This window comes from Motacilla alba, chromosome 27, assembly GCF_015832195.1.
Source record: "Motacilla alba alba isolate MOTALB_02 chromosome 27, Motacilla_alba_V1.0_pri, whole genome shotgun sequence".
NCBI lineage: Eukaryota > Metazoa > Chordata > Aves > Passeriformes > Motacillidae > Motacilla > Motacilla alba.
The window spans coordinates 2,401,061-2,426,968 of NC_052042.1; the positions used below are offsets into that span (position 1 = coordinate 2,401,061).

The following is a 25,908-nucleotide window of genomic DNA, read 5'->3' on the forward strand; positions in this document are numbered from 1 at the left end:
GCTTGGCTCCTGAGATAGGCAAAGGTCTGCACAAGGCTGAACTTCGAGGTGAAATGCCAGGTTCAAGGGGGGGTATGGGGTAGGCGGTTCGGGAAGGCGGCACCCTCCTGGTACCTCAGCAATGGGCAAAGGAACAGGGCACCGTGCGGGCAGGAGTTAGAATAAAAGGGAGCCTGAGTCCTCTGAAACCCCGAGAGAGAAAATCCCACGGGTGTGTGCCCCAGTGAACTCTCTCCCTTTATTCGAATAAAGTTGAAGGACTCCTCTGTCTCCTTTTTGGACACAGACCTCTGGCGTTTTGGACTTTCCTGACAGTGCCCAAGGGTGACTTCAATAAGGGAACTCCGGAGGCCGGGCCGAGGCAGCGCCCAGGTCCGTCCGGAGCTCCCCCGGAGCCGCGTCCGGAGCCGCCAGCTCTGGAGCGAGTCCCCGGAGTCCCCGGAGCGAGCCCCCGGAGCGGGTCCCCGGAGTCCCCGGAGTCCCCCGGAGCGGGTCCCCGGAGTCCCCGGAGCGGAGCCGGCAGCCGCTAACCCTGACGGTGCTGAGGCCCCGATTTCGCTGCGAACCGCCGCAGCGGGGCGATCCAGCCGCCCCTCAGGCCGTGGCAGCTTGGGGGAGGGAGGCAGGGAAGGAGGGAGGCGCGCCTACAAGGGCTCCGAGGGCGCATGAGCGAGGTGCGCAGCAGGCTGCGGGCAGCTCCGCCGCCGGCCGGGGCAACCTCCAGCGCCGCAGGAGCCCAGCCCGGGCCCTCCCGCAGGTAACGGCGGCCCGGGGCAGCGCCGGGCCCGGGACGCGGCGCGGGGGCCGCTGAGGCGGCGGGGGCGGCGCCATTTTGCGGCGCTTCGGGCCGGGCGCCGGCGCTGCCTTCGAGGCGCGGCCCGGCGTGAGGGAGCCCGCGGGTGCGCTGGGTGTGCCCGGGGGCTCGGTCCGGGTTAGGGCTGCCTGGTGGATGTGGGCCAGGAGCGTGCTCGGCTCGGGAAGCGGCTCGGGCAGGGCCGTCTCTCTGGTCCGGTGCGGAGCGCAGCCTCGCTCCGTACGCGGTGGGGCTGTGAGGAGCTCTGGGCCCGCAAGTATCACCGGCTCGGTGGAGCTCACATAAAGCTCTCCGGGGCGGGACAGCCCTTGCCGGGGTTGCCGGTGGGCTGTCAGCGGGCCCCCACACCGCCCGAGGGTTGCCCTGCCGAGCCCGGAGCGCTGGGCCGGGGCTGCCCCTGACCTGCGGGCTCGGGGGAAGAGTCTGGCCCCGAGGTGCCCAGCAGGGTTGTGCGGTTTTGTCTGCTGGCTTCGGCCAGCACCAGACTGGTGCCTTTTTCCCTGCTAAAGGGGGTACCCGTGAAGAAGCTTTACTCAGGTTTGACAGGAGGAGAAATCCTGTGTGGCCGTCAGCTATCACCTGTGCCTCGCTTAGCATAGTGATGCATCTTCTGACCTCATCGCCGGGGCCATGTAAAATGTTGAACTGCAGTTGCTTTCTGAATGCTTTGAATGATACAATCTGGATTACAGGAGCTTTATGTTGTGTTAGGCTGTGAACCGCAGTAGGTTTATTCTATAAGTTAATGGGGATATGCCAGGTCATATTATGCTTCTGTTTTATCTCCTGCTTTGACCCCGTGGCAAGGATCAGTTGAGTTTATTTAGCCCTTTCCAAATACTAACAACCCTTTTTCTAGATGAGAAAGGCGCTTCAGGAATTCGGTCTTGGGACCAGCTGGGCAAGGATATGTGTGAAAAATGATTTAAGGTTTAGGTAGATATTTTTAAAGAGGGAAAGTGTATTTGAGCCTATTGACAGATTCATGGTTTTGAGACCCATCTTGCAAAACATCACATTCACATGCTGGGGCTGATTTTAATACCTCTGGGAGCCAGCCCTGGGTATGGAATGCGTTTCATTCTTTGGAGTGTTCATTCCAGGCAGTTCAGTGTAACGGTATTTTTACAGAGCATGGAAGATGCCTCTAGGGGAAGCCTCCATTTTGATTGCTGTGCCTAACTCGACTAATTCTGATGCTCCTGAGTTTGCTGTCAGGTTTTTAAGATGCTGAAATATGTTTTCAGGTTCCTGTATGGGTTTTTCTTTCACTAAGAATCTGGAGAATAACTTGGCTTTCTGTGGGGTTTGGTGCTAAGTAGGTTTGACTGTAGGAAGCACACATTGTAGCAAAGATGAAGCATGCAATTAAAGTTCTTTGTTAATAATTTGAGAATATTTAAATATGTGTCAAATGAAATGCCATAGTCAAGGAACCAAACTAGCCCATCAATTTCTTTGGCATGAAGTGTGTGAGTGAAATGTTTATTTCTTCTAAGCAATAGGTGATAAGAGTGTTTAAATAAAGGTATAGTATATATAATGCACTGGAGCACAATCCATGGATTCCAGTGAAATTTCAACACTCAGTTAATTTATTTAGAGAACTCCAGTTATGTTTTGATGCCCAGATGGATTAATTAATTGCAGTGGTAGAAAATACAGGGTGTAAAACACAGGTGACTGTTGAGCTTAGCATTTCACTGTGTTGTAGAGAAACTCAGGAATGTAGAAAATTCTAAATAAGGAAATGCTAATTTGCCATGCAGTACTGTGGTATTTTCAGGCAGCTAGTCAAGAAAATTTGAATTGGAAGACCATCAAACTTGTTTCACGCAACCAAAATATCAGAGATTATCTACAAATAGAAACACAGGGAGCATCCTTTTTTGTATTCAGCAAAGAGTTGGAGTCTGCATGCTGTTATGGAAGTTTATTTTTATGCAAATACTACTCCAATGAATTTTGTAAGCATGAACAAGATTGTAAGTGCCCTAAAACACTATTTCATCTTGGACTGGCAATTATACACACAGATTCAGTTTTGCTTTTTTTTTTTCTTTATTAAAAAAAAATAATGCTCTGGAGTAATTTGCTCTGAGTGACAAGAGAAATCTGCAAGAGAAATATCTAAAGCCGTGACTCCTGAGCAGTGGAAGTAGCTTTATTTTTTATAACATCCCTAGTGCCTGTGACCAAGGTTGGCAGAGTGCCAGTCCTGCCAGCTTCAAGGAGCTGCATGTAACTGTAGCATGGTTTCCAGCAGAATTCAGGGATGTGTACACTTCTTTGAGACGAGCTTTCAGGAAGCCCCAGAACATGTTGTGATGTAGCATCTTCCTTCATGCTCTGTTTCTGCACATGATATTTCCCAGTGCTTTGAAACATCCCTTCTCTTCTGTTTTTTCAGTTATTTAGACCTGTTAAAACTATCAATCTTGAGAGAGGCTCCCTTCAGCCTCAGCTTTATCCAAGATACAATATGGTTATTATATAAGCTAGTACTTTTCATTTTACTTACATTTCATTACATAACCTAGTATTTTACATTGTTACTCGCATAGCAGAACAGCTGCAGAACTCTGCTGGATTCAGGTTAAACTGAAAACCAGAAAAATTGCTATTTTTACATGCCTGACATTTTTCTTGCATGCTTGAGCTTAGGTATGATGTTTGCTCATTTCAGGACTGCCTGTGAGCTGCAATCCAGAAAGAAGCAACAATCCTCTTGGTTGAAGTTGAACATTTGTCCCTAAGAGTAAGAACAGAGCCATGCCAGTGCTTTCAGAGGACTCAGGTAACTCATCTGCATGCTTTCAACAGAACAGTGGCTGAAATCTTATCATAGGTGTTTCATGCATAAAATTAATTCAAATTGGAGTAAAATGTAACAGAATTAAGAGAATTCAACTGGAGTTTTTGAGCAATTACCAGCAAGAAAGAAGGTGGAATGTAAAACGTGAAAATTAATAAAGTTTGTCAGGAAACAGTTTCCTAAGAACCCTAGAGCATCTGAATATATTCTGATAAACCAGGATATATTCTGATAGACCTGAATATATTCTGATAAACAAGGATATGTTCTGATAGACCTGGATATGTTCTGAAAGACCTGAGTATATTCTGATAGACCTGGATATATTCTGATAGGCCTGAGTATATTCTGATAAACCAGGATATGTTCTGATAAACCAGGATATGTTCTGATAGACCTGAATATGTTCTGATAGACTCCTGTAGGCAAAGTTGGACCCCTCAGTGTAACAGTGCCTTCTACACCTGCTTATTAAAGATCAGCCCATACATATCTGCTGCTTGCTGTGTCATTTCTTAATATTTTGTGAACAGGGGTTGGTAAACTTTGTAAATATTCTTCCTTTTAACTTAAAATAAGTGACTTTGTTCAAGGTTACTTTACTAGCTTCTCCAATATGCTGCCCAGGGGGAAGCCATAGATATGAAGTGATGCTTAAGGTTAAAGTAGGAGTGAGTTTGAGTCTCCTGGATCAAAATCCACTCTGAGGTTCATGGAGAGAATAGCCACAGCAATAGATGTGAACCCCCTCCACCTTTTTTTCTTTCCTGTTTTGTTTTGGTCTTGTGTTCACCATGAAAAATCTGGCATTTTTCTAGCCCTATACAGTGCAACATTGGGATATTGGTGATGTAAATACCTTTTAGAGAACTAGCCACAAGCTTTGATTCCACCACAATGGAAATCTGCACCTGTCCTTTCTTCTCTGCTCAGGCCTGGCTTGTTATAGGTGCCTCAGAGGTAGAAGGGGCAGGGTAACACCTGTAAGCTGAAGGAGGTCATTCAGTCATTTTGAGAGTCTGCTGTGGTACTAAAAATTCAACATTTGTAAGAGGGAAGCAAAGGGTTCTGGAAACAAAGCATAATAAACATGAAGTGGGAAATGTGAAAGATAATTTCTTTAAAAATATATATTGCTTTGTTAGCTTTTGCCTTAATATGATGCTGTGTTTGCCACTTATGAAGGGAGTGTTGCAAAATGAGTGGTGGATAAACACAAAATAAACACAAGTCTCTCTGCAGATTCGATGATCACCAACATGGTACCCAAATAAATGTAGTGACTGTTGAGTCTGCAGTAGAAGGTCCAGAGAGAAATCCTGTGTACAATGTTTTTGTTCTGTCCTGAATCTGAACTCAGGGTTGCATGAAACTTTGGCCCTTTTGACATCTCAGCTAAGACCTGATTCAAATCATAAAGAGGAGATGGGATTCCTTAGGGATGTCTTCAGTGAAAGGAGTCTCAGCTACCTGATGAAGGTAAAAGTTTATATTTATTTATGTGCATTCTCCTTACAGTTTACTTTTTCTCTGTTCCCTTGATTCATCAACCATTTACTTTGCCAAACTTTTTTTTTAAGAATTCTGTACCCACCAAAGCATATGTGTGTTTAAAAACAAACATTAATAATGTTTGACAATTAGCATATTTTGTTCAGAAATCATTTTTTCTGCTCTTCTTGCTAAAATGAACATACAGTAAGTACCCCATAGCTAAAAAGTAGTGTGAAATGGCTTCATTTTTGCCCTTATGCTCTTAAAGTCTTTACAGATTTTCTGTCTGAAACTACCATGAGCAAAAAGAAAACTAAGAGTCCTAAATAAAACAAAAATAACCCTAAGAGAGATAATTTATCTGAGATGTGTCAGAAAAATAATGTTCCTTAAATAGAAAAATATTCCAGTGTAGGTGTATTTAGAAAGTTTTGTATCTCTCTGTAGAACTATCCCTGTATAATCTTTTTTCAGATTCATGAAAAGCTGCGTCATTATGAGAGGCAGAGTCCAACTCCTGTTTTACATAGTGCAGCAGGATTAGTTGAAGATGTGAGTAAAAATTCTTGTCTCCTAATTTTCCTATTATTTGTGCCTGCTTTTCTAACAAATCAAAGCTTTGCAATTGTCCTACATGTGAACATATTTGTCATCTTCCCCACTGTCTTTGTAATCTGTTGGCCATGGTTAATCGAGGAAATGAGAGCTGAAAAACACCAAGTCATTAAATGTCTGGTGAAGATGGACACATTCAGGTAGAAGGAAAGGATGTTATGAATGGCCTTCCTAAGGGAGAGGCTGCAAAAAGCCACCAGCCCTGTGTTGACAGTAGGCTCTCCCAGCTGAGCATTCAGTCTTCTGTTCAGCATTAAAACCACTGCAACCCAGGCAGCACTGCTGTTGGTTTGGGTTGGAGGGACCTTGAAAGGAGATCTCATCTAACCACCACAGGCAGGCTCACCTTTCCCTGGATCAGATTGCTCTGTTTATCCTGATTTTGAACATTTCCAGTGTTGGGACATCCCAGACTTCTCTTGGCAGCCTCGTTTCCAGCATCTCACCATGCAGATGTTCTAGCATCTCAGCACCTTCATCATAAAAAATATATTCCTTATATCCAATCTAAGCATGGATAATCTAATTCTTCCTTATATCCAATCTAAATCTGCTCTTTCAATTTAAAACTGCTACCCCATGTCCTGTCCCTACAGGTCTTGGTAAAGAGCTTTTCTCTCTCTTGTAAACCTCCTTTATGTGCTGAATTGTCGTAGTTGAGACAGAGACAGCACAAGGCAACACACTCCATTTTCAGAAGGCTTCAAACTGGTTTAATTATGACATGCCTGCTTTTTATACATTCTTACAAAGCTCATAAGCTTACACTTTACTCATTGGTCACAAAAGACAAACAATGGAATAAGCAATTGCAGGTTTCTCTTATTTCTCCTTCCTTTCTTGGTTTCTGTGTCAGTGACCTTGGTAGAAAATTCTTTCAGGGGTAAACATGGATCCTCTTCTCAACCTTCTCTCTGGCTCACAGAAGTTGCAGTAAAACCTCTTCCACACTGAATGACAGCAGTAAAGTCTCCCCAAGCCCTCTCTCCTCCAAGCTGTGCAATCCCAACTGTCTCATGCTTTCCTCATTGGAGAGGTGTTGCAGCCCTCTGAGCATTTTGGTGATCCTCCTGTGGATGCACTAGAACAGGTCTGTGCACAGGGGACTCGAGCTGGACACTGCTCTGGGTGAGGGGGGCTCAGGAGAACAGGAGAGACAGGAGGAGGGACAGGATCACCTCCCTGGATCTCTGGGTGAGGGGGTCTCATGAGAACAGGGGGATGGACAGGATCACCTCCCCGGATCTCTGGGTGAGGGGGTCTTATGAGAACAGGGGGATGGACAGGATCACCTCCCTGGATCTCTGGGTGAGGGGGTCTCAGGAGAGACAGGGGGATGGACAGGATCACCTCCCCGGATCTCTTGGTGAGGGGGACTCAAGAGGACAGGAGAGACGGGAGGAGGGACAGGATCACCTCCCCTGATCTCTTGGTGAGGGGGACTCAAGAGGACAGGGGGATGGACAGGATCACCTCCCCTGACCTGGTTGCCCTGCTTCTCTCCATGCAGGCTGAGATACAGTTGTCTTTCTCAACTGCAAGCACACGTTGCCATCATGTAGCTGGTGTTTCATCTACCAGGATGCTCAGGTCACTCTCCTAAGGGCTGCTCTCAATCAGTTCATGCCCCAGTCTGTTCACAGAGCAGAGTTGTGTCTTAGATTGGTGTGTGACACGATGCCCTGCGCCTGTGAAATGCAATTTATTCTGCATTTGCTGACTCTTTACATGCACCTGTTTTCTGCCATAGCATAGGAAGGGGCAGTGGAAGGTTTGGGAGCTGGAATATTTCCCTTTTCAAAGTCAGGAGACCCCAGTGCCCCCCTCAACAGGCAGCACACCCCCTCTCCCTGTTCCCACACGCAGTGTACCACCTCCACAAAAGTTTCAGCATTGCTACCTGTCAAGTCATACTAAATTTCCATCTTCAGAACAGCAGAGAAGTTTTTTATAGAACGATATGACTTCCCTGCTTAGAGCCCTTAGCAGGGTAAGGAAATCTCTTTTGCCTCAACCCATTTTCCCTTCCTCCTCCCTCCCCTGCCTTCTCTCTCCTCGCACCCACTCAGCCCAGTGCAGAAGTGCCTCCATTATTTCTCTCATCTTTCATTTAAAGTGCTTGAGAGTCCAAGGCATATTTTGGTGTCCGGGTTTTGCAGGGGAACAAGGAAAGTTATGTTGCATGTTCCACACAGGTAATACTAGATGATTGCAGAAAAGTTTAAAGTTCTTTTATCAAATAATACAAGCACAAGAGTGTTGTTTCAGGTATCGTTTATGTATTCCATATAGAATTTAAAATTTCAGAGCTTACTCCTGAAATCCTATTGATGGAATGACTCTTAAAATGTATGTTTAGGGATTATTATTCTGATTCCTGATGCTGTTTTCTGTACTATCTAATAAAAATAGCTAAAGAAACTTTGGTTTCTTTCAGGTTTCATGCAGAAACTATGGACTGGGATCAGTTTTGATCTGTACACACTACTTTGATGGATGATAGATGTTAGCAAACACTCAACAGAAATGTAAATACATGACCTTGTTTGGTGGACTCCATTAATTTTGAGGTTGTAAATCTTTATTTTAAAGGTAATAGAAGAGTTGCAGACAGCACCAGTGAATAATGAAGAAAAAGAGCTGCTTCAGCTGTTGTCAACACCACATCTCAGGGTAAAAAATCACATTGGGGACCATAAAGAAATGCCTTTGCAGAATTGTGATAGAACATTTTGTAACAGAAAAGTTATATAGAAGCCTCCTCCAAGCTTCTGTTCCACTGGGATTTCCTGCACAGACTTTAGGATGTGAAAAAAGAAAAGGAGAAGGAAAGGATACCTTCTTGCTTTTCATTGTCCACTTTGTTTTTTGTAAGCTGAGCTTTGTTGTTGCCTGGATTTATTTTGAATATTGACATACACCAGTATGTAGTTTACATGATGGGTAAGGTAATTGGGAAATATTTTTTGGAGGGTTTGTGGTGAGGTGGAAAGGGGGAGGTTTAATTTTGCTTTTATTCTGGAAACATGAGAATGGGAATTGTAGTATTACTCCATTACATTACTGTTTTTTATTTCCTTTGTGCAGGCAATGCTTGTAGTACATGACACTGTAGCACAGAAGAACTTTGACCCAGCTCTTCCACCTCTCCCCGATAATTTTGATGATGATTTTGATGAGGAATCAGTGAAAATTGTTCGGCTAGTGAAAAATAAAGAACCCTTGGTACATATTAGATCACCCATCTCTAGTCATAAAACTTTATAGTGCAAGAGTGTTTTTGTGAGTATGGAGGAGATACTTGAAGACGTGATGAAATAGCCTTCAGAAACTTGGAGTATTCTGAAGCTTATAAAATAACATAAAAAACAATTTGGTAAATGATAGATGCACCTCCACAATTTTGCATTTAGCTGCTTTATGGTCATGTGTTATGATGCCAGTTAGCACAGTAAACACAGTGAAGAATCTGTATATGTTGAAGCAATTAAGCTGATTATATGTATTCATTCTTTTGATACTGTAGCTGACATTCAATGACCTAATGTGTTCATTTGCATGAAAGTCAGTGAGAGTATGTTTGATACCTGTGTATAAACATTATATTGTCAAGGTTCTCATTTTATACAAATGGAAAGAATTGATTCTCTAAGGAAAAATGGTTGTATTAGGAAAGAAATCTGCTTTCTGTGTATCATAGTAGTAGAAGGGAGCAGTGACTGAATTTCTGATTAAAGCTTTGTATTGCCAGCAGAAGTAGAAGGAGGAAAAAAACCCCAATTACTTGGCTTTTGTTGTTTTTACATATAAAAGTACTGACTGTATTGGGCAAAGATTCAGAAGGGGAGGAGAAGGAATTTGTTACAATAAGCTCTTCTGCACACTTGAGTGACTTTGATGACCACAGTAATGCAGGAAGTGTAAGCACTTAGCAAAGCCAGCAGGAGGGAAGGTGGGTGCACCTCCCCATGTCTTTGTCCAGGACATGGGCAAAACTTGAGTAATGGTGGAAATCACCAAGGATAAAGAGGAAATCCATTGAATAAATTAATTCCAGTTTAAAAGACGTAAGACCATACGCGTTATACTGGTTGCTGAATTCAGGGCACATATCTTACCTTTTTTGGGTGGGGGTGTGTTTTATTTCAGGGAGCTACCATCAGAAGAGATGAACACACAGGAGCTGTGATTGTAGCAAGGATCATGAGAGGTGGTGCAGCTGATCGCAGTGGTATGATTGCACTAGTACATTTCTGATTGCATTTGGAAACCTCTGAAGTTAGCTGAGCATGCTCTCTCATTTCTATGCTTCATCAGTAATCTGTTACTCTAATTACATATGCTTTTTATTAGGAAAAAATGAAAACAGGGATGTTTTCTGAGCTTTAGAAAAATGCAAATAATGTTTTCAATTTTTAATCTAGTAGCTTGGTTTAGTCAGCGTATCATGTCTTGTTTTCTGTTTGCTTTACTGAGAAATTCTTTTATGTCAGTTAACAATAGCTATACATATGACAAGTACAACATTTCTTATTGAACTGGATAAACCTAGATCTTATAGAGTCTCTTCATGGCTTGTTAAAAAAAAATTTTGTGTAGCATTCTTCCTGTGAGTGTGAAGTATTGATCTGTCAGGTGACAGACATGTCATTCCTGCCTTTATAGTCAGCAGTATGTCTCCTGACTTCATAAGATTTGGGCACACTCATGAAACTATTCCAGTTTTGCATACTTAACGCTGATCCAAATAGTGATTTTCCAGAGTTCTTTGCCACAAGTTGCCTGTCTGCATGCTGCTCTCCTTTGAGACTGTGCTGCATGGAAAAAAAAGTGCCATTAGGAATAAATGCAGGAGGCTGAGGCACATTTCCAACAAAGGCACCTGGCTTTGGTACTAAATCCATCCGTCTGGATGAGGGAGGAGAGGAAGTACATGCTAATGACTTGGGCTGGACATCAGAGGAGGAGTGCTTTCCAGTCTCTGGACGTACTTTAATTTACTTACCATCTTTTCAGGTCTTGTCCACGTTGGAGATGAACTAAGAGAAGTCAATGGTATTACTGTGCTTCACAAACGACCAGAAGAAATAAGTCAGATTTTGGTCTGCACTGATTTTCATTTCAAGATCTTTTCTGTTTGGTGATCTAGTAATTACAGTAGATGATGAAATTTAACCATGAGTTTAAAATATAGAGCTAAAAGATGCAATCCCTGCTTGTCTTTGCATTAAGAATTTTTCTTCTCCCAGTGGATTAGTCTTCTCCTTTTGACTTCAGAAACTTCTGCGAACTGGATTGGTACCAAGTAAGATACAAATACAAAGTTAACGTGTTGCTCTGTCAAGAACTTCCCTGTAATGCTTTGTTTATGGCCACCAAAATGCAAATTATAAATACGCTCCTAGAAGATGACCCATAATGTGGTGTGTTAGGAAGCTGAAGAGAGCCTTGTCCGTGTGCTCGGTGGAGCTGTCAGTCTGTTCTTCACCAGCAGATTCCTGGTGACATGAGCAATTTCTTGCTTCAGGCTTCTCTAACATGAATACCCACAAATCTTGGTAGAAAGTGGTGTAGCTCTTATGCTTCTTTACCTCTGATTTCCCTCTTGTGGTTCCCCCTTGTCTTGATGTGGAGTGGAGTTAGAGCCACAGTAAGGAGACTGGTGTCAGTTCCATCACCTAATTTCAGTTTAGATTAAATAATCCCAAATAATGCCAATGACTGCTTTTAACTTGGGAGGCAGGGGGTGTCAAAACCACTTTGAAATAGTGTGTAAAGTTTTATTTATGGGGATCTTGGGATGCTGTTTATCTGTCCTGTGTAATTTCTAATTACATATGTCCCATGTGAGTTAATGCCTGAAGTATAACACTTACTTTTTCATGGTTTATTTTTTGAAGAAAAGCTACAAATGTTTGTGTTTGCTTTTTAATCTGTGCAGAACTGCAGGCTTCCCTACAACACAGTTCACCTCGTGCAAAATAAGGCATCTAAAACAGATGACATAAACCCATTCTAGATTCCTGAAGGACCTAGAAGTGCTTTTTAGTTTACTGTAACTAATAATTGTGATTTCCTAGCGAAGATTTCTAGAGTGAAAGTAGGTGTTTATTTTGTAGATGCTTATATTTCATTCTAACAAGTTAGCCACTATATGGAGAAAACACAGCAGTATTTTTCAAAGCAACACTTTAAAATTATTAGTCCGAAAAAATTTAAGTCAGTGTTGTACTGAAAGCCACAGAAATATGTAATGTACTCTGAACTGTAGGCCAGGAATTCATGCAATTGCTACAAGCAAACAAAGGAATTTTAATGCAGGTCTTAATATGTTTTAGCCAAGTAGTTACTGTGGATGTCTCCATGGGCAAGACGCTGTTGTGGAGTCCTGGAACATCCTGATAGTCTCTGTAATGCAGTTAAATAGTGGATTAGCTTGGCCCGTTAGAGTTCTGAGGAGACAGCTGCTAGCTCTTTAACTGGAGCTTGAATAGTCTGCATTGTATCCTTGTCCTGCTTTCAAAGTAAAAAAGCATTTCTGTTTTTCTCAGGCTCAGTCTCAAGGGTCAATAACACTGAAGATAATTCCAGCCATCAAAGAAGAAGACCGTCTCAAAGACAGCAAGGTATGCAGCTGAAACGCTGAGGCACATCTTGACACCTCTGTAAATGCAACATTCCTGCTCCAGAGGGAAGTGCCACAGACTCCTAATTGAGCTACAAAGATAGCACAGTGCTTCCTTGTGCAGCACCCTTCTATTCGTGACTCTTCTCCTCTCCATCTTGGCACATGTTCTTTTATAGCATTTCTGAAATCCTGCCTCTTCTTTTTGGTACGTGTCATTAAATTTAGTGTTCTGCTGTCTCCTCTCACCGTGGCAGCTGCGGTCTGTCCATTATCTCTGGGCATTTTGCCACTCACTGGAGTGCAAATGGACCTCTCTACAAGCAGAGCTGCATCCACCATGTGACCCCATCAGCCCGTTTCACCTGCCCTACCTGCTCAGCAATAAGTGCTTGCTCAGATGGTCCCTCACAAGATTGCTCTGCCAGCCTCTCTGCCTCCCTGCTCCTGCTTGCTGATCCTTGAAGCCCACAAATCACTTTCTGAAGTGGTTCTGCTGTTGTGTTAAATTGTGTTAAGATATGAAGTACAATAGTAGATTTTGATGCATTAAAGGAACATTTTAAGGACAATCTTTACAATTGGGCAACTTTGCCAAAAATCCATTTTTATTGTTTTCTCCCTCCCCTTTTTTTTTTTCCCAACCATTCCTTTATTGCATTTTGTACTTAATGTAGATTATGATCTGTGTTTCTCGGAACTTTGGTCTTTTGACTTTCATGTTCCACAATTCTGATATGTAATTACTGGGTATGTGCTGGAAAGTTAATTTATTTTTCTGCATGAACTGCTAGGTGTCTGTATTTTTGAGTGCTTGCAGGAGGGATAAAGTATATATATCATTAACAGTGTTAGCATTGGGGAAAGCCTTTTTAAGGCAGACATTTGAAAATCCAGATAAGACAAGAAGAATTGCCGTGTTCCCTTTCTTTTGCAGGTGTTCATGAGGGCACTTTTCTGCTATAACCCCAAAGAAGACAGAGCCATTCCTTGCCAGGAGGCCGGGCTGCCCTTTAAACGCCGCCACGTGCTGGAGGTTGTGAGCCAGGATGATCCTACCTGGTGGCAAGCCAAACGTGTTGGGGACACCAACCTCAGAGCAGGCTTGATCCCCTCAAAACAGTTCCAAGAAAGGTTTGTCTGCAAAGATTACAGGTTTTATTTTTATTTCACGTGTATACAGTGTCACTATATTGATGAATTGATTTTATGCTGAGATTTTCTCACAGTAAATGAAGGGCACTGTCATGCCAAGGTAAATTCAGCTAAGAGGAAAGTGCTAAAAAGCTCCATCTTCTCCAGTTATATAATAAACTTCCTAGCTTGATTTGAGTGTTTTGCCATTGTCTTAATGCTTGTAGCATGAGGACACAAGCACTTGCTAAACATGTATGAAATGAAAAGTGAAATATCAGTCTCTTAACCGTCTTGGCTTATGGTTATGTGGCTGGATTTCACAGCCTTGTGCTTCCACAGATTTATTGTCATTATTTAGAATTTGTGCACAGATATTATGATCTGATTTTTCTTCTGGCTCCTAAGAGAGTATTTAGCTTCTAGAGCTTGAAATTTCTCTGTTTTCACAGCAAGATACATGTACCTTCTAAAGCAAAATATCCCTCAGTTCTTGTCTTTCCAGTACAGAAATCCTGTTTTGAGAAGGAATCTGTTTCAATCCACTGGTCTCACTTTGAGATTCTTGCTGCAAATCACTCTAAATGTCTCTTTTGGATTGTGGATGTTGCAGAGGGGGTATCTAACAATTGAACAGGTCTGATGCTGTTGCTGGCCTGTGTGATTTCCATGAGGTTTCTGATTGAGCTCTTGGCTCCACTACATGAAAGCTCCTTTGAAAAATGAGGCAAATTCTGCCTCTACAGCTGTTTCCTTCTTCCTGAGCATGCATATATATCAAAAAATGCTGCTGCACTGCTGCACTGCAGTCTTTTAAATTTTTTCAACGTTGTAAAAAAGTAAAAAGATGTACAAGTAAAAAGAATGTAGAAATTGCTTCAGTGTCTGTTTCCCTGAGTGACTGTAGAATGCCTGAGCAGCATCTTTTGTCTGTTTAAATATTGGGGAAAAAAGAACATTTGGGAGGAAATTGTTGTTTCAGTTGCCAGCAGAGAAGGGTTTCTTGAGGGTTGGATTTTTGTGCAGGGTTTTTTGGGTGTTTTTGGTGTTGGGATTTTGGTGGGAGGTGTTGAGCAAATAGGAATTGTGATCTGGTTTGTGATTTTAGCACTTATAAAAATTTTACTTGATACTCCTTACGTTTTCACACAAGCTGGGTAACTTGGTTTGTTTACTAGTAAATAACAGAAAACTTCAAACTGATCTGGAAAAGGTGAATCATTTCTGCTTATGCTCAGCTCAATGACTGCTTTGGACAAAGGTTATCTACTTTTCTTAATGTTGCAAAAAAAGATCATGTGGGCAAAAGGGAAATAGAAAAAAAACCCAGATTGATAAACTATTGATTTCTGTGCTCTGGTACATGAAAGCATAAAATGTTTTAAAATTTTCTTTTCGTTCCCTTACCAGTAACAATCTGAGACTGTCAAAGTTTTAAATAAAGCCTTTTAAATAGTTAAATCAGAGACATTTCAATTTTTTTTTTTTAAAAGCACTATGTCATTCTTGATTTTCCATGCTATAAATTCTCTGTAATTCTGAGTTTACATATCTAAAATATTATTTTCTCTTCAGACGACTGACTTACAGGAGAACAGCAGGCACTCTGCAGAATACCAGAACTCTGAAGAAACCATTATGTGAGTCTGTTCTCTTCTTTCAGTGATGCTTTAATTGCTACTGAGTTCTCAGTTTTTCTGTTATTCAAATAATGATGTGTTTGAGTGTATTTCCCCCCGATTGATATTTTAAATACCATCTGCCATTGGTGGATATGCATGGACACAAGCTGCCATGGGGGAGGATTTGGGTTTGAGCTTTTTCCAGTGTTGCTGGTGCTTACTGTTTTCAAAAATCATAGCTGTCCCTCTCTTCCTGCTCTTAAGAACATGAGGCCTTACATATTTAGATGCTTTAAAATTTGCTCACACTTTTTTTTCCTGTGGTTTGAGACTTGAAAACTGCAAAAATAACCTAATGCATACTTCTCAAAATTCTTATATGAGTGCATGAAACTACTCTAAAGTCATACAGAAATAAAGTGTAGCTTTAAGGAGGATAAAAATCACTGGAGCTGGAAATATAATCTGTATTTCAGGCTTAATATTACAGAGCTGGTCTTAAGTAGACTTCAGAGTGATTGTTGTTTACAGCTCTGCAGTCTCTGTCACTGAATTACTCGCAAAAACTCTGCTTGTGAGGAAATTGCTAGGGAGTGCTGGAAAGCAGAAGGAGTTACAATTATCCCAAAATGTGTTTCTGTTGCTCTTGGGTATTTTAGCACTGTTGATATGGGACTGCCACCCTCGTGTAGACAAGGATTCTGGAAATCCTTTGGAGTAACAGAAGTGATTTTGTGCCTTTGGTGCATGATGAGATGCAGGTGTTCTTGTGCTACAGGGAGGGAAGATGCTCAATCAAGTTATAAAACAGCATTACTGATTGAAATGAAGCTTTTCCAGATTAGTTTCCATTACACTCAAATGAGGAGGCATGTAATGAGGAGTGCTGCTTTAGCTGTATCTCAGATGTTTTCACGACAATTGAGCTGATAACTGGTTATAACAGCTGCATTTCAGCCCAAAATTCTTTAATCACTTGATAAGGGTATTGTATTGCAGTACTTTTTTTTAAGATAGAAAAGCCTGTTAAGCAAATTAAACCAGAACCTTCCTTTCCATTTTCTCTAATTTTGCTCAATTATTTGTCCATCTTTTAATATCATCCCAACTCTGCCTTTCATGCTAACTTACAGATGATCAGTCTTCTGACAAAGGTAGGTGCTCTCCTAACTCACTTTCTGCCTGAATATGAACAACCAAAGTGTTTCCTGAAATACTTGCTCCAATTCTAAAGAGAACAGTTGCTGTGTTGTTCCTAGGACATTTTCTTTGTGAGTTATTATTTAAACTAATCTCATTCAGGCCGATGACTTAAGTAATGGTGACTTCCAAGTTTGCTTGTGCTTCAAGAGAAAAGATTTGTCTCCTGAGATGTATTTACATGTTCTGGAGGTTTCTGAGTGAGGTTCAAAGACTTGCAAGTTAATTGCAGTCTTTGTATCTGATATGTTTAAAAAATAAAGAAATATTGGGGTTTAACATTTTAGGGCACCACGTCAATCCTAAGTGATTTGTCTTCATTGTTTTCTGTGCTGTTTCCATTATGAACAACTCTGGTTTATGCAGTATATATGTCTTGTACCAGCTGCCTTTCCAAATATCAGGTATTTCCTGTTGAATTCCATGTGCTGTGATTTTTTTTTCCACGTTACAGTTGCTTGTTGATATTCACGTTCCAAGTGTTGAGTATTCCATCAGCTTTGATGAAAGTACAGCTCATATTCTGTAATTAGAGTGCAGCAGTCATGGCCAGCTGTCAAACACAAGTCTGAAAGAGCCTGCCTTGAGCAGCAGAAAATAAACAAACAAAACAGCTCTGACCCTAGCTATGGATTGATACCATTGCTATTTGTATTTTTTCTTTGAATTCTTAAATTTTCTTTAAAAATTTCTTAAATTTTCTTAAAATTCTTAAAATATTCTCTTCATTTCTTAGACTCCAGTGTTTTGGGAGCACACATTGGCATTACTTGATTACAATTATTCCTTAAAAAACAAAGTCCTCTCTTGGCTGGCACCTTTGGTGAAAGGTTTAAGTGCTGTATATTTTTGCTTTTGGTTGGGTTTATCCCATACACCACCACCTCAAAATGAGTAGAGTTCTGTAAATATTACAAGGTGCCTAAATGTCAACTAGGCATCCCTCTTTCAGGAAGTTTGAGAATTCAGTATTCCTTTAGGATTGCAGAGTATTTTTTTGCAGCTAAGTATCCTGGTTTTATTATACACACTTCAGGGGCCTTGGGGGTGGCTGTAATTTGAGGAGGTTGGGGGTTTTTAACGTGGTATTTTACAGATGTGTATAGACCAAAGCATCAAATCTTTATTTTTTTTAATAAAGATAATTTAACTTGGTCAGAATGAAGGGGGTGAGAGTTCATCTTTGTCATTTCTGACGCCCTTTTTTCAAGCCCACATGATAATGAAATATCAGGAGAGGCAATTTTCTTTCCTAATCATACTCATTTATAAAGTTATTAATTTAAAAAAGAACTCTCTGTTTGTGGAGTCTTCTTTTTTACTCAAGCCCGAGTCTCATACTAATCAAATGTCATGAATGCTGCAAAGCATAAACTCTGGGAACTGTAAATACCAAGATCTAAAATTCTCGAGTTCAATGTCGAAGTCAAGGATTTTTTCAAATATAAACCACTACTCAGGGCAAGTTCTTTTTAGAATTAGCCATGATTATGTTAAAAAAGTACCTGCAAACAATGCAGGATCTAAAATTTCTTTCCTTGCCAATGAGCCTGACTTGTGTCACACACATTGTCTAAGATATTTCCTTCCTCCCTCTCACTCTCCTTTCCCCTGTGCCCCACCCACATCTCCTTGCTTTTTAATTTACAGAAGACTGTGACTGTGAAGGATATTTCAATGGACACTACATAGGTGAGTAACCAAAACCCTTTACCTGTTCCCTAGCTCACCCACCCCAACAAACCCAGAACCAAAATGAAAACAAATCACCCCCACCCAATAAAACCCCCTAAAAAAACCCACCTCCACATTAAAAAATTCAAACTGGACTGTTGAAATGAATGTCCCATACATTCATAAATTAAATTATCTCTGAAGGGGCATAATCTGACTTGGGCATAACCAATACTTGGCAGCTACAGTTATATGAGGGGGATTTTATTATAGGTTGGTTGTTAGGTTTTGTGTCCCATATGCAATGGGATGTGAGGTTTTCTATCCCATATGCAATGGGATGTGAGGTTTTCTATGCCATACTGAATGGGATGTTAGGTTTTCTATGCCATTTGTGAAGTTTTCTATCCCATATGCAGTGGGGTGTTAGGGTTTCCATCCCATATTCAATGGGATGTGAGGTTTTGTATCCCATATGCAATGGGATGTTAGGGTTTCCATCCCATATTCAATGGGATGTTAGGGTTTCTATCCCATATGTTAGATTTCCTATCCCATATTCAATGGGATGTGAGTTTTTCTATCCCATATGTGAGGTTTTTTATCCCATATGCAATGGGATGTTAGTTTTTTTTATCCCATATATTAAGGTTTCTCTCCCATATGCAATGGGATGTTAGGTTTTCTATCCCATAATCAATGGGATGTGAGGTTTTCTATCCCATATCCATATTTTCCCCTTTCCCTGGAGCCCTTTGCATTTTTTGGATCAGCTGCCAGTAGCACTCTGCTCCTTGATCTCACGTTTAATATCTTCAACACCTTTTCCTAATGGTATCAGCTTTTGTTACAGATTTCTCCTATAATCCGAGCATTTCTGCACTGATTTGATTATAAACAAAATTTATGGGAGTAACTCACATTTGAAGACAATAACTTGAGGCTGACCAAGTTGGGAAATCTGGGGTTTATCTTTATTTTCTGGTTTGTGCCCAGCTGGTTTACGCAGGAGCTTTAGGCTGAGTCGAAAAGAGAAGGAGAACAATGGCAGCGAAGGCAAGCAAGCAGAGCAGGCAGATGGAGCAGAGTTCCTCACGTATGAAGAAGTCACAAAATATCAGCAGCAGCCTGGTGAACAGCAGAGGCTGGTGGTTTTGATTGGTAAGGTACCCAGCTGGTTCAAAGGTTTTCACATTTTTCCCTCTTCCCTTATCCTGCACTTCCAGAGGCTTTTCCAGAGGTTTGGTTTGGGGGTTTTGTTGGTTTTTTAAAATGTTTTTCTGGTTTTTGTCAGAAGTCACTTTTGTATTTTAAATTACATTAAAAAAAAGAAAAACAGGAAAAAACTAAGCAAGGAATCAAACTCACCAAATCCTTCTAAAAATAATGATGCAGGACATTTTCTCATTTTTCTGACTCACTTTCCTTTGGTTTTTATTTTTACTGCAGTGTTAGGCTGTCAGAACCATTGATGAAGAGGCAGATGTTAGAAATACCTAACAAGATTTTGCATGCAATTTCATTTCAGCTTATCAGCCTTGTGCTGAGCCAGTTTCTCAGGATGCCCTAAAATTCAAGGGTATCTCATAGAACTGACAGCCAAGATCAGATTTCCTCATTTAGTGCCTGCCAGGTGATTGTCCAGCACTTGTTCAAAGAATTAAATTTCTTCCTGCTGATCTTCAAAGCAGAATATGGCAGAGCAGGTCATGAGTTCTCCCATGAAGAGGTTTCTTCAAGCACACTCCTGAATCATATTCTTTGTGTGAAACTGCTACATTTATTTTCTGCAGTATTTCATCTCACACAGAAAGCTATCAGACAGTTTTATTTTATTTTATTAGGTTGTTTGGGGGCCAAGTTAAGTGAGCTCAAGCAGAAAGTTGTGTCAGAGAACCCCCAGGAGTATGGTGTTGCAGTTCCACGTGAGTAAAACTTACTGACTTGTGTTTGTTACATCTGTATTCCATAAATGCTGTCTAATGAATGTCCTGCCATCTGCACTAATGATCATTTCTGTTCTGGCTATTGATTATATGCATATTTCATTAAAAAACTTAATTATTTTTCTCATCGTAGTATCCTGTGTTTGCCCTTAATAGGTGAATAAATCATTATGGAACTTGGCACATCTGCATTTTGGAATTCTGTCAGCTCAGTGGGGTTTTTTAATTGTCTTTTCCTGAGTGGGCAGATTGCATTTTCTCAATGTCTGTTAAAAGAAAAACTGAATGCAGGAAGAAAAAATGGAATGTGACCAGCAAAAAGAGCTGGTGTGATAATCTTGAAAGTCAGCCAAAACATTGTGTGTTTATAAGAAGGTGATTTTTCTTGTGAACAGCATTACAGCTGCAGTTTAAAAAAAAAGCAGACAGCAATAAAGTCAAAATTTGGGCAAGATTTTAAGTTGTTGATTAGTATATCTAGGCTGTTCAAACAAGCAAGTCAGAGTAATAGAGAAATCAGGGATTCTTGCATGGCTTTGTGGCTAGAGTTACACTGAATTTCTCTAACTGGATTCTTTTCTAAAAGAAAAGGAATTATCAGACACACACTCACAAAAAATCAACTTTTATTTTTATTCCCCAACAAGCTACTTTTTGAATCCAAAAAATTAACATTGAGGGCACTGTTTATATGTTATTTAAAACATTTTTTAAAAAAGTTATTCAGGCAGACTTCAGTAAGTTAGCAAAGAACTCAAGGGAGTAATTCCTACTTGAATTTAAACATACACCAAAAAAAATAGCAGACATCACTTTTATGGTCTGGCACTGATTTGTAGAATGATCAAAGCTTCTCCTACAGTAATAACAATTACAAAAAAAACTGCACCAAAAGTAAGGGACTCACATAGTTATGCACACAATACCTTGAAAACAGCCATCAATATTCTCACTGTAAATTCAAAGGCATAATAGGACTTTATATATTTCCTGGTTTTATTTTTGAGCTTCCCAAGAAAATGAGAGTCCAGAATTCCAAACAATTAAGGTTACACTGTTTTCTGTGGGATATACTCTGCTAAATCTACCAGCTGTAAGAAGGATGCTTCCTAATTTTTGTTTTGTTAGTTACAGCACTCCTGGGAGCAAAACAACTTCATTTTTGGTCCTACAATATTTGAGATTAAAACAAAATCATACGGTCTGATTTATATTCTGTTCATTTGAGTTTGCCACTGTGTAACTTTGTTGTTTGAAGTTGTGAAAATGTGACTGGAGCTAAGTAGAGAAAGCATTTGCAAGGGCTGATGTGTCTCCCATGTCCTGCTTCCCTTCTCTTCTAGATACAACAAGGACAAGGAAAAGTCATGAGAGAGAGGGAGTAGAATACAATTTTGTTTCTAAGCAATCATTTGAGACAGATGTGCAGCAAAACAAGTGAGTTAATTTTAAGATACTGGTATAATTGACTATTTAAAAATATTGCTTGCTCAGTTTTACATCACATGAATACCAAAGGTGACAATTAGAAGGATTCAGCTTTTAAGTAAAAAGCTCTTTACTGAGTGTGGACTGTTAAAACAAACTCAAACATTTAGCTGGAAGCAATTTAGGAATAACACCAGTAGGAGGATCCTGAGTTAGAATTTAAACTGCATAATGATTGGTCAGAATTGAATCTAGTGAATTGAATCTGTTCACTGTCTGTTAAATATGATGGGTAAAAGGTTTTATTCACAACTCTCCTTGAAAGTGTGTGGTGTTGACCCTGTGGTTATACCTGCCCTTGTGAGCCTGAACATGTTTCCAAGTTCAGATCTTTACTAGTCTCCCAAAAGATGGGAGAATTGCAGTCCATTGCCTTGCCAGCTTTGTTCTGTTTTCTGTGAAAAACAGCCTTTCTTCTTCCCCTTTCTGTCAGCAGTGCTGATTAACTGTTAGTGATTTATGAAGAATGGCTACTAAGCAAGGAAGGGAAAAAAAAAGTAAAAAAAATAAAATCCCTCCACACCCACCCCTGGTTTTCTGCCTCTCTCCTCCCTCTTTGACTGCTTTGACTTCAGGAAAGAGCTATCAAATGTTAAATATTGTTAAATTTTTTTGTAGATGGTATTTAAAAGTGTCTTGACTTTTTAGATTTGTGGAACACGGAGAGTACAAAGAAAATTTGTATGGCACAAGTCTGGAGGCAATCCGGTCTGTGATGGCCAAAAAGAAGGTTTGTTTGGTGGATGTGGTTCCTGAAGTAAGTTCTGCAGCTTCTTTTGAGAAATGCAAATATGATTTCCTGCTGCCTGAGCAGAGTGGGACTCTTGGGAATGCAGTGCAGTGGTTACAGGTCCTGCATGTCCAGCTGGGACATGCCTTGCAAATAACACTGGATACTTCAGAGAAACAGAACTGTGAAAGATGCACTGTAGTAGGAGCCACGAGGGGTAATTTGAGATGCATTTACAGCATGGGGTGGCAAAAGCTGACAGGCCAAGAAACACTTAGAGTGTATTGTAATTAGGAAATAATTGGCTTCTGATTGTGATGGTGTGAATTAGAACATCTGTATTGTCTCACCCTTCACATGGGACTGAAAATGGAATAAAAGTTTTTAAAACACCTCTCAGTTACCCCATCTCTGGGTCAGAAAAGGGCTGAATCCAGCACAGCCTGGATGTCTCTTCAGTAGTCCTCACTGTGGGACTTTTCCCTTGCTGTAGGACCAGTGTGCATCCCTGTCCCAGCCTGCTCAGGTCCTGGAGAGAATCCTTACAGCAAAGCTGTTGCTTCCATTCTAGTTCTGATTTTAAAAACCCTGTCCCAGCCTGCTCAGGTCCTGGAGAGAATCCTTAGAACAAAGTTGTTGTTTCCATTCTAGTTCTGGTTTTAAAAATGCTGGCCACAGCACACCCCACCCCCCAAGGCTGTCATTGTAGGATCTCAAAGATGCAGTACCCATTTTTGGGTGCAGATCCAGAACACAGTAACCCCATGAATCACCCCAGGACAGGACAGTGTAAGCACTGCCAGCAGATCTGCTCTTAACACCCCCATGCTGTGAGTTAATACCTGAAAATTTGTTCCAGATTTTGTAACTGGGGTGGGAAAAGGCTTGTGGTACTACCTCAGATGAATTCCAAGTTTAAAATTTGCAGTGTTTGGCTGCTTAGGTGAAGCAAACCATAACCTGCCCATGAAGTCATGGCTTTTTATACTTTCCTTGGTATTTTTTACCATGTCCTTGCCAGTGCTGTTCTGGCCATGCTCCATGCACTCTTTGGAAGCCAGGACATTGGCTTTAGCCTTTGTTTGAACAGCTAAAGCTTGCTGTGGTCAGAGGTGTAGGAAACAGGACTTCACACCACAGTACCAGTGAAACCACTGAAACCAGCTTGAGTATCATGGACATACAGCTAAAAGAAGTCTGACAACAAAAACCATCTGTTCACAGGCAGTGAAGCACTTGAGGACTCCTGAGTTTAAGCCTTATGTTATCTTTGTGAAGCCTCTCATTTCAGAAAAGAAAAAACACGCCTTAAAATCTCACATGTCAGAAGAAATCTCATCCCCCCTGGTAAGTATTCCAACTTGTAATCTCTTCTTGTTAGACATGAAAAAAGTATTGGGGCTAGCACTTGTGTTACATGAAAGAGCTCCTCTAACATAACAACAGTTCAGGTGGGGCACTAAGTAGGTCCTGTAGCCTTTCAGGTGCAGCTTCAGAATGGAATTTTTGATTCCTTATCTCCTCAAGTTTTAAAGTAACACAAAGCCAGTCTTCCATATGGATCTGGGTACATCATCAGGTCTGCAGCAGGGGAAGTTGCTGCTGAACTCAGATAAACCCAACAATCATTTTACATTTCTGATGAGCAGCCCCATCAAAAGGTGATTTTGTTATACCCCCAAAGTGACACCTACACCAGTGTCAGCCAGTGGTGTACTCACAAAACACAGTATGGATGTCTTGAGGGTCAAACCTGGATCAGCTGCAGCTTGGTGTGCAAACCTGAACAGAGTGCATAATGTCATCACTTTGGGTACCCTGAACTTAAATTTATGTTACAGAACTTAGTTCACTTGGTAACTTTTTGTGTAAGCCCTCAAAAATACTGAACTTGGAACAGTGTATGCAGCATTCCTTTTCCTTTTTTGAGGAGTGTGGTTCCCATATCTTGGGTTAGGCAGCTACTCTAACTACATAAAACAAAGTATCACCATTTCATGTCCCTCCTGTAACATGTTTTCCCCCTTCCCTGAGACACCTTGCATTTTTTGGAACAGCTGCCTGTAGCATTCTGCTCCTGGATCTCAGTTTTAATATCTTCAGTTATATATCTATCAATTCAATATCTACCTTTTCCTAATGGTAGCAGCTTTTGTTGCATGTTCTCAGAGTAATGACTCATTGTGCTAATAAACTTCAAAATGTTGTAAATTTCATACCAACACCTTGTGTTGATCAGCAGGATGAAGAACAGCAGGAAATTATAAATTCAGCAGCATTCATTGAAGAGCAGTATGGCCATTTAATTGACACTGTACTGGTGAAAGAAGATCTCCAGAGTGCATGTAACGAGCTGAAAACTGTGTTAGATAAACTAAACAAGGATTCATTTTGGGTGCCAGTCAGCTGGGTTAGGTCATAGCTTGTTACCATGTTTGAGGGAAAGACTGTATAAAAATGTTCTGTAAATACGTGAATTAGAAAAGGGAAGTACATTGAATTTGCTTCAAAACTGCTGGTCTTACCTAGAAGGCAATAAATAAAGACTGTTTAAGGAAAGACTAAACAAGGTCACAAGCTGACACTGCCTTTTCAAGTCAAAATTTTGAACAGCAGCTGTCATTTAGAAGTTGATACTCAGACCAAATAAGCCAGTCCAGTCTTTTACTGATCTTTAGACAGGAAATTTTGCATTTTGTTACAGTGGTGTTTCTCAGAGGCTCCCACACTTCCAAAGCATTTTGTGCTGAGACACTGACAAGATGGAAGGTTTGTCCTTTGGCCACAATTCTAACCACAAATTTTGTGGCTAGATTTAAAACCTCGGAATGAAGTTCCCCTTGGAAACAAGCTCCTTCAGCTGGGTGGGAAGTGTTCTTTGGAGAGTGGTTTCTTTCACCAGTTACTCAGAAGATCAACTGGTGAGCAAAACATGCTTCCCTTCACACAGAAGCATTAATTGCAAATCCTTTAGTTAGGCATTAAAAACTAGGCCAGCTGTAGAAGGGGTTTTTATGTCCATCACATCTCCCAGTACTCCAAATTGTCTTGCACAGATCACAGGTATTGTCTGCTCTTGCACAGCTTATGCCAACTTTCCCAGTCACAAATGCTGAACAACCTCTGAGTGTACCTGTAAGACTGGCCAGCTCCTAAAACACATGTTTTTATAGTGCACATGAAAACAACTGCATATGGCTCTAAAACGGGACACTTAAGAAGCTTTCTTTCTGCAAAACATCTTTGCCTGTGCTACCTGGTGGGACACAGCCTTGACACCAATGGAACAGCTCCAAAAGGGCACTAAAAGGAGGAGCTACAGGTCAAAAGCATCATCCTTCCAGCATTTATGATTATTTCTGTTCCAAAACTGGTAAAGGTTTCCAGAGCATCTAACTGGCCTGAAGAAGAAAACTGTTAGAGGACCTTGTATATAATTGAGGAGACTTGAATATACAGTATTTTTGAGTATTTTTGACGATGCAGGGTTGATTCTGTAGCTGTGCTTTATCCTTGGGGGATGAAGGGGAGAGCATTGTACAGGTGCATGTTAGCTGTAACTAGTTCCTGTTTTCACTTGCCTGCTGAGGTCTGGTATTTCCTGTGTATTGTGCCCTTTAAACAAGACCTTTTGGTGTACCAGTCTTGTTCCTTCTGTCTTAACAGATAATGTTCTTCTTGTTCCATGCCATTTAGCAGAACTAAAAGTTGCATATTAAAAGCACTTTTCTTACATACCAGTGTCACTGAA

At 40.9% G+C, this 25,908-nt stretch overlaps 1 protein-coding gene across 3 annotated transcripts; it reads left to right on the plus strand.

Moving 5' to 3' along the window:
• The first annotated feature begins 534 nt into the window (after positions 1-534).
• On the plus strand, positions 535-25,892 carry MPP3 (membrane palmitoylated protein 3). 3 transcript variants are annotated; one of them, XM_038163217.1, is made up of 19 exons: positions 535-757; positions 3,501-3,611; positions 4,990-5,108; positions 5,598-5,675; positions 8,331-8,411; positions 8,826-8,963; positions 9,888-9,969; positions 10,755-10,840; positions 12,290-12,364; positions 13,301-13,497; positions 15,073-15,137; positions 16,253-16,273; positions 17,973-18,011; positions 18,990-19,154; positions 19,838-19,918; positions 21,283-21,376; positions 22,076-22,184; positions 23,382-23,504; positions 24,397-25,892. In XM_038163217.1, exons 2-19 carry the CDS (start codon positions 3,587-3,589, stop codon positions 24,577-24,579), a joined length of 1,761 nt encoding a protein of 586 aa, XP_038019145.1. In that variant the 5' UTR covers positions 535-757; positions 3,501-3,586; the 3' UTR covers positions 24,580-25,892. The 3 variants fall into 3 exon arrangements, with proteins under 3 accessions (XP_038019145.1, XP_038019143.1, XP_038019144.1); XM_038163215.1 differs by having other exon boundaries at positions 539-757; positions 17,970-18,011; XM_038163216.1 differs by having other exon boundaries at positions 541-757; positions 17,970-18,011; positions 24,400-25,892.
• The last annotated feature ends 16 nt before the right edge of the window (positions 25,893-25,908 follow it).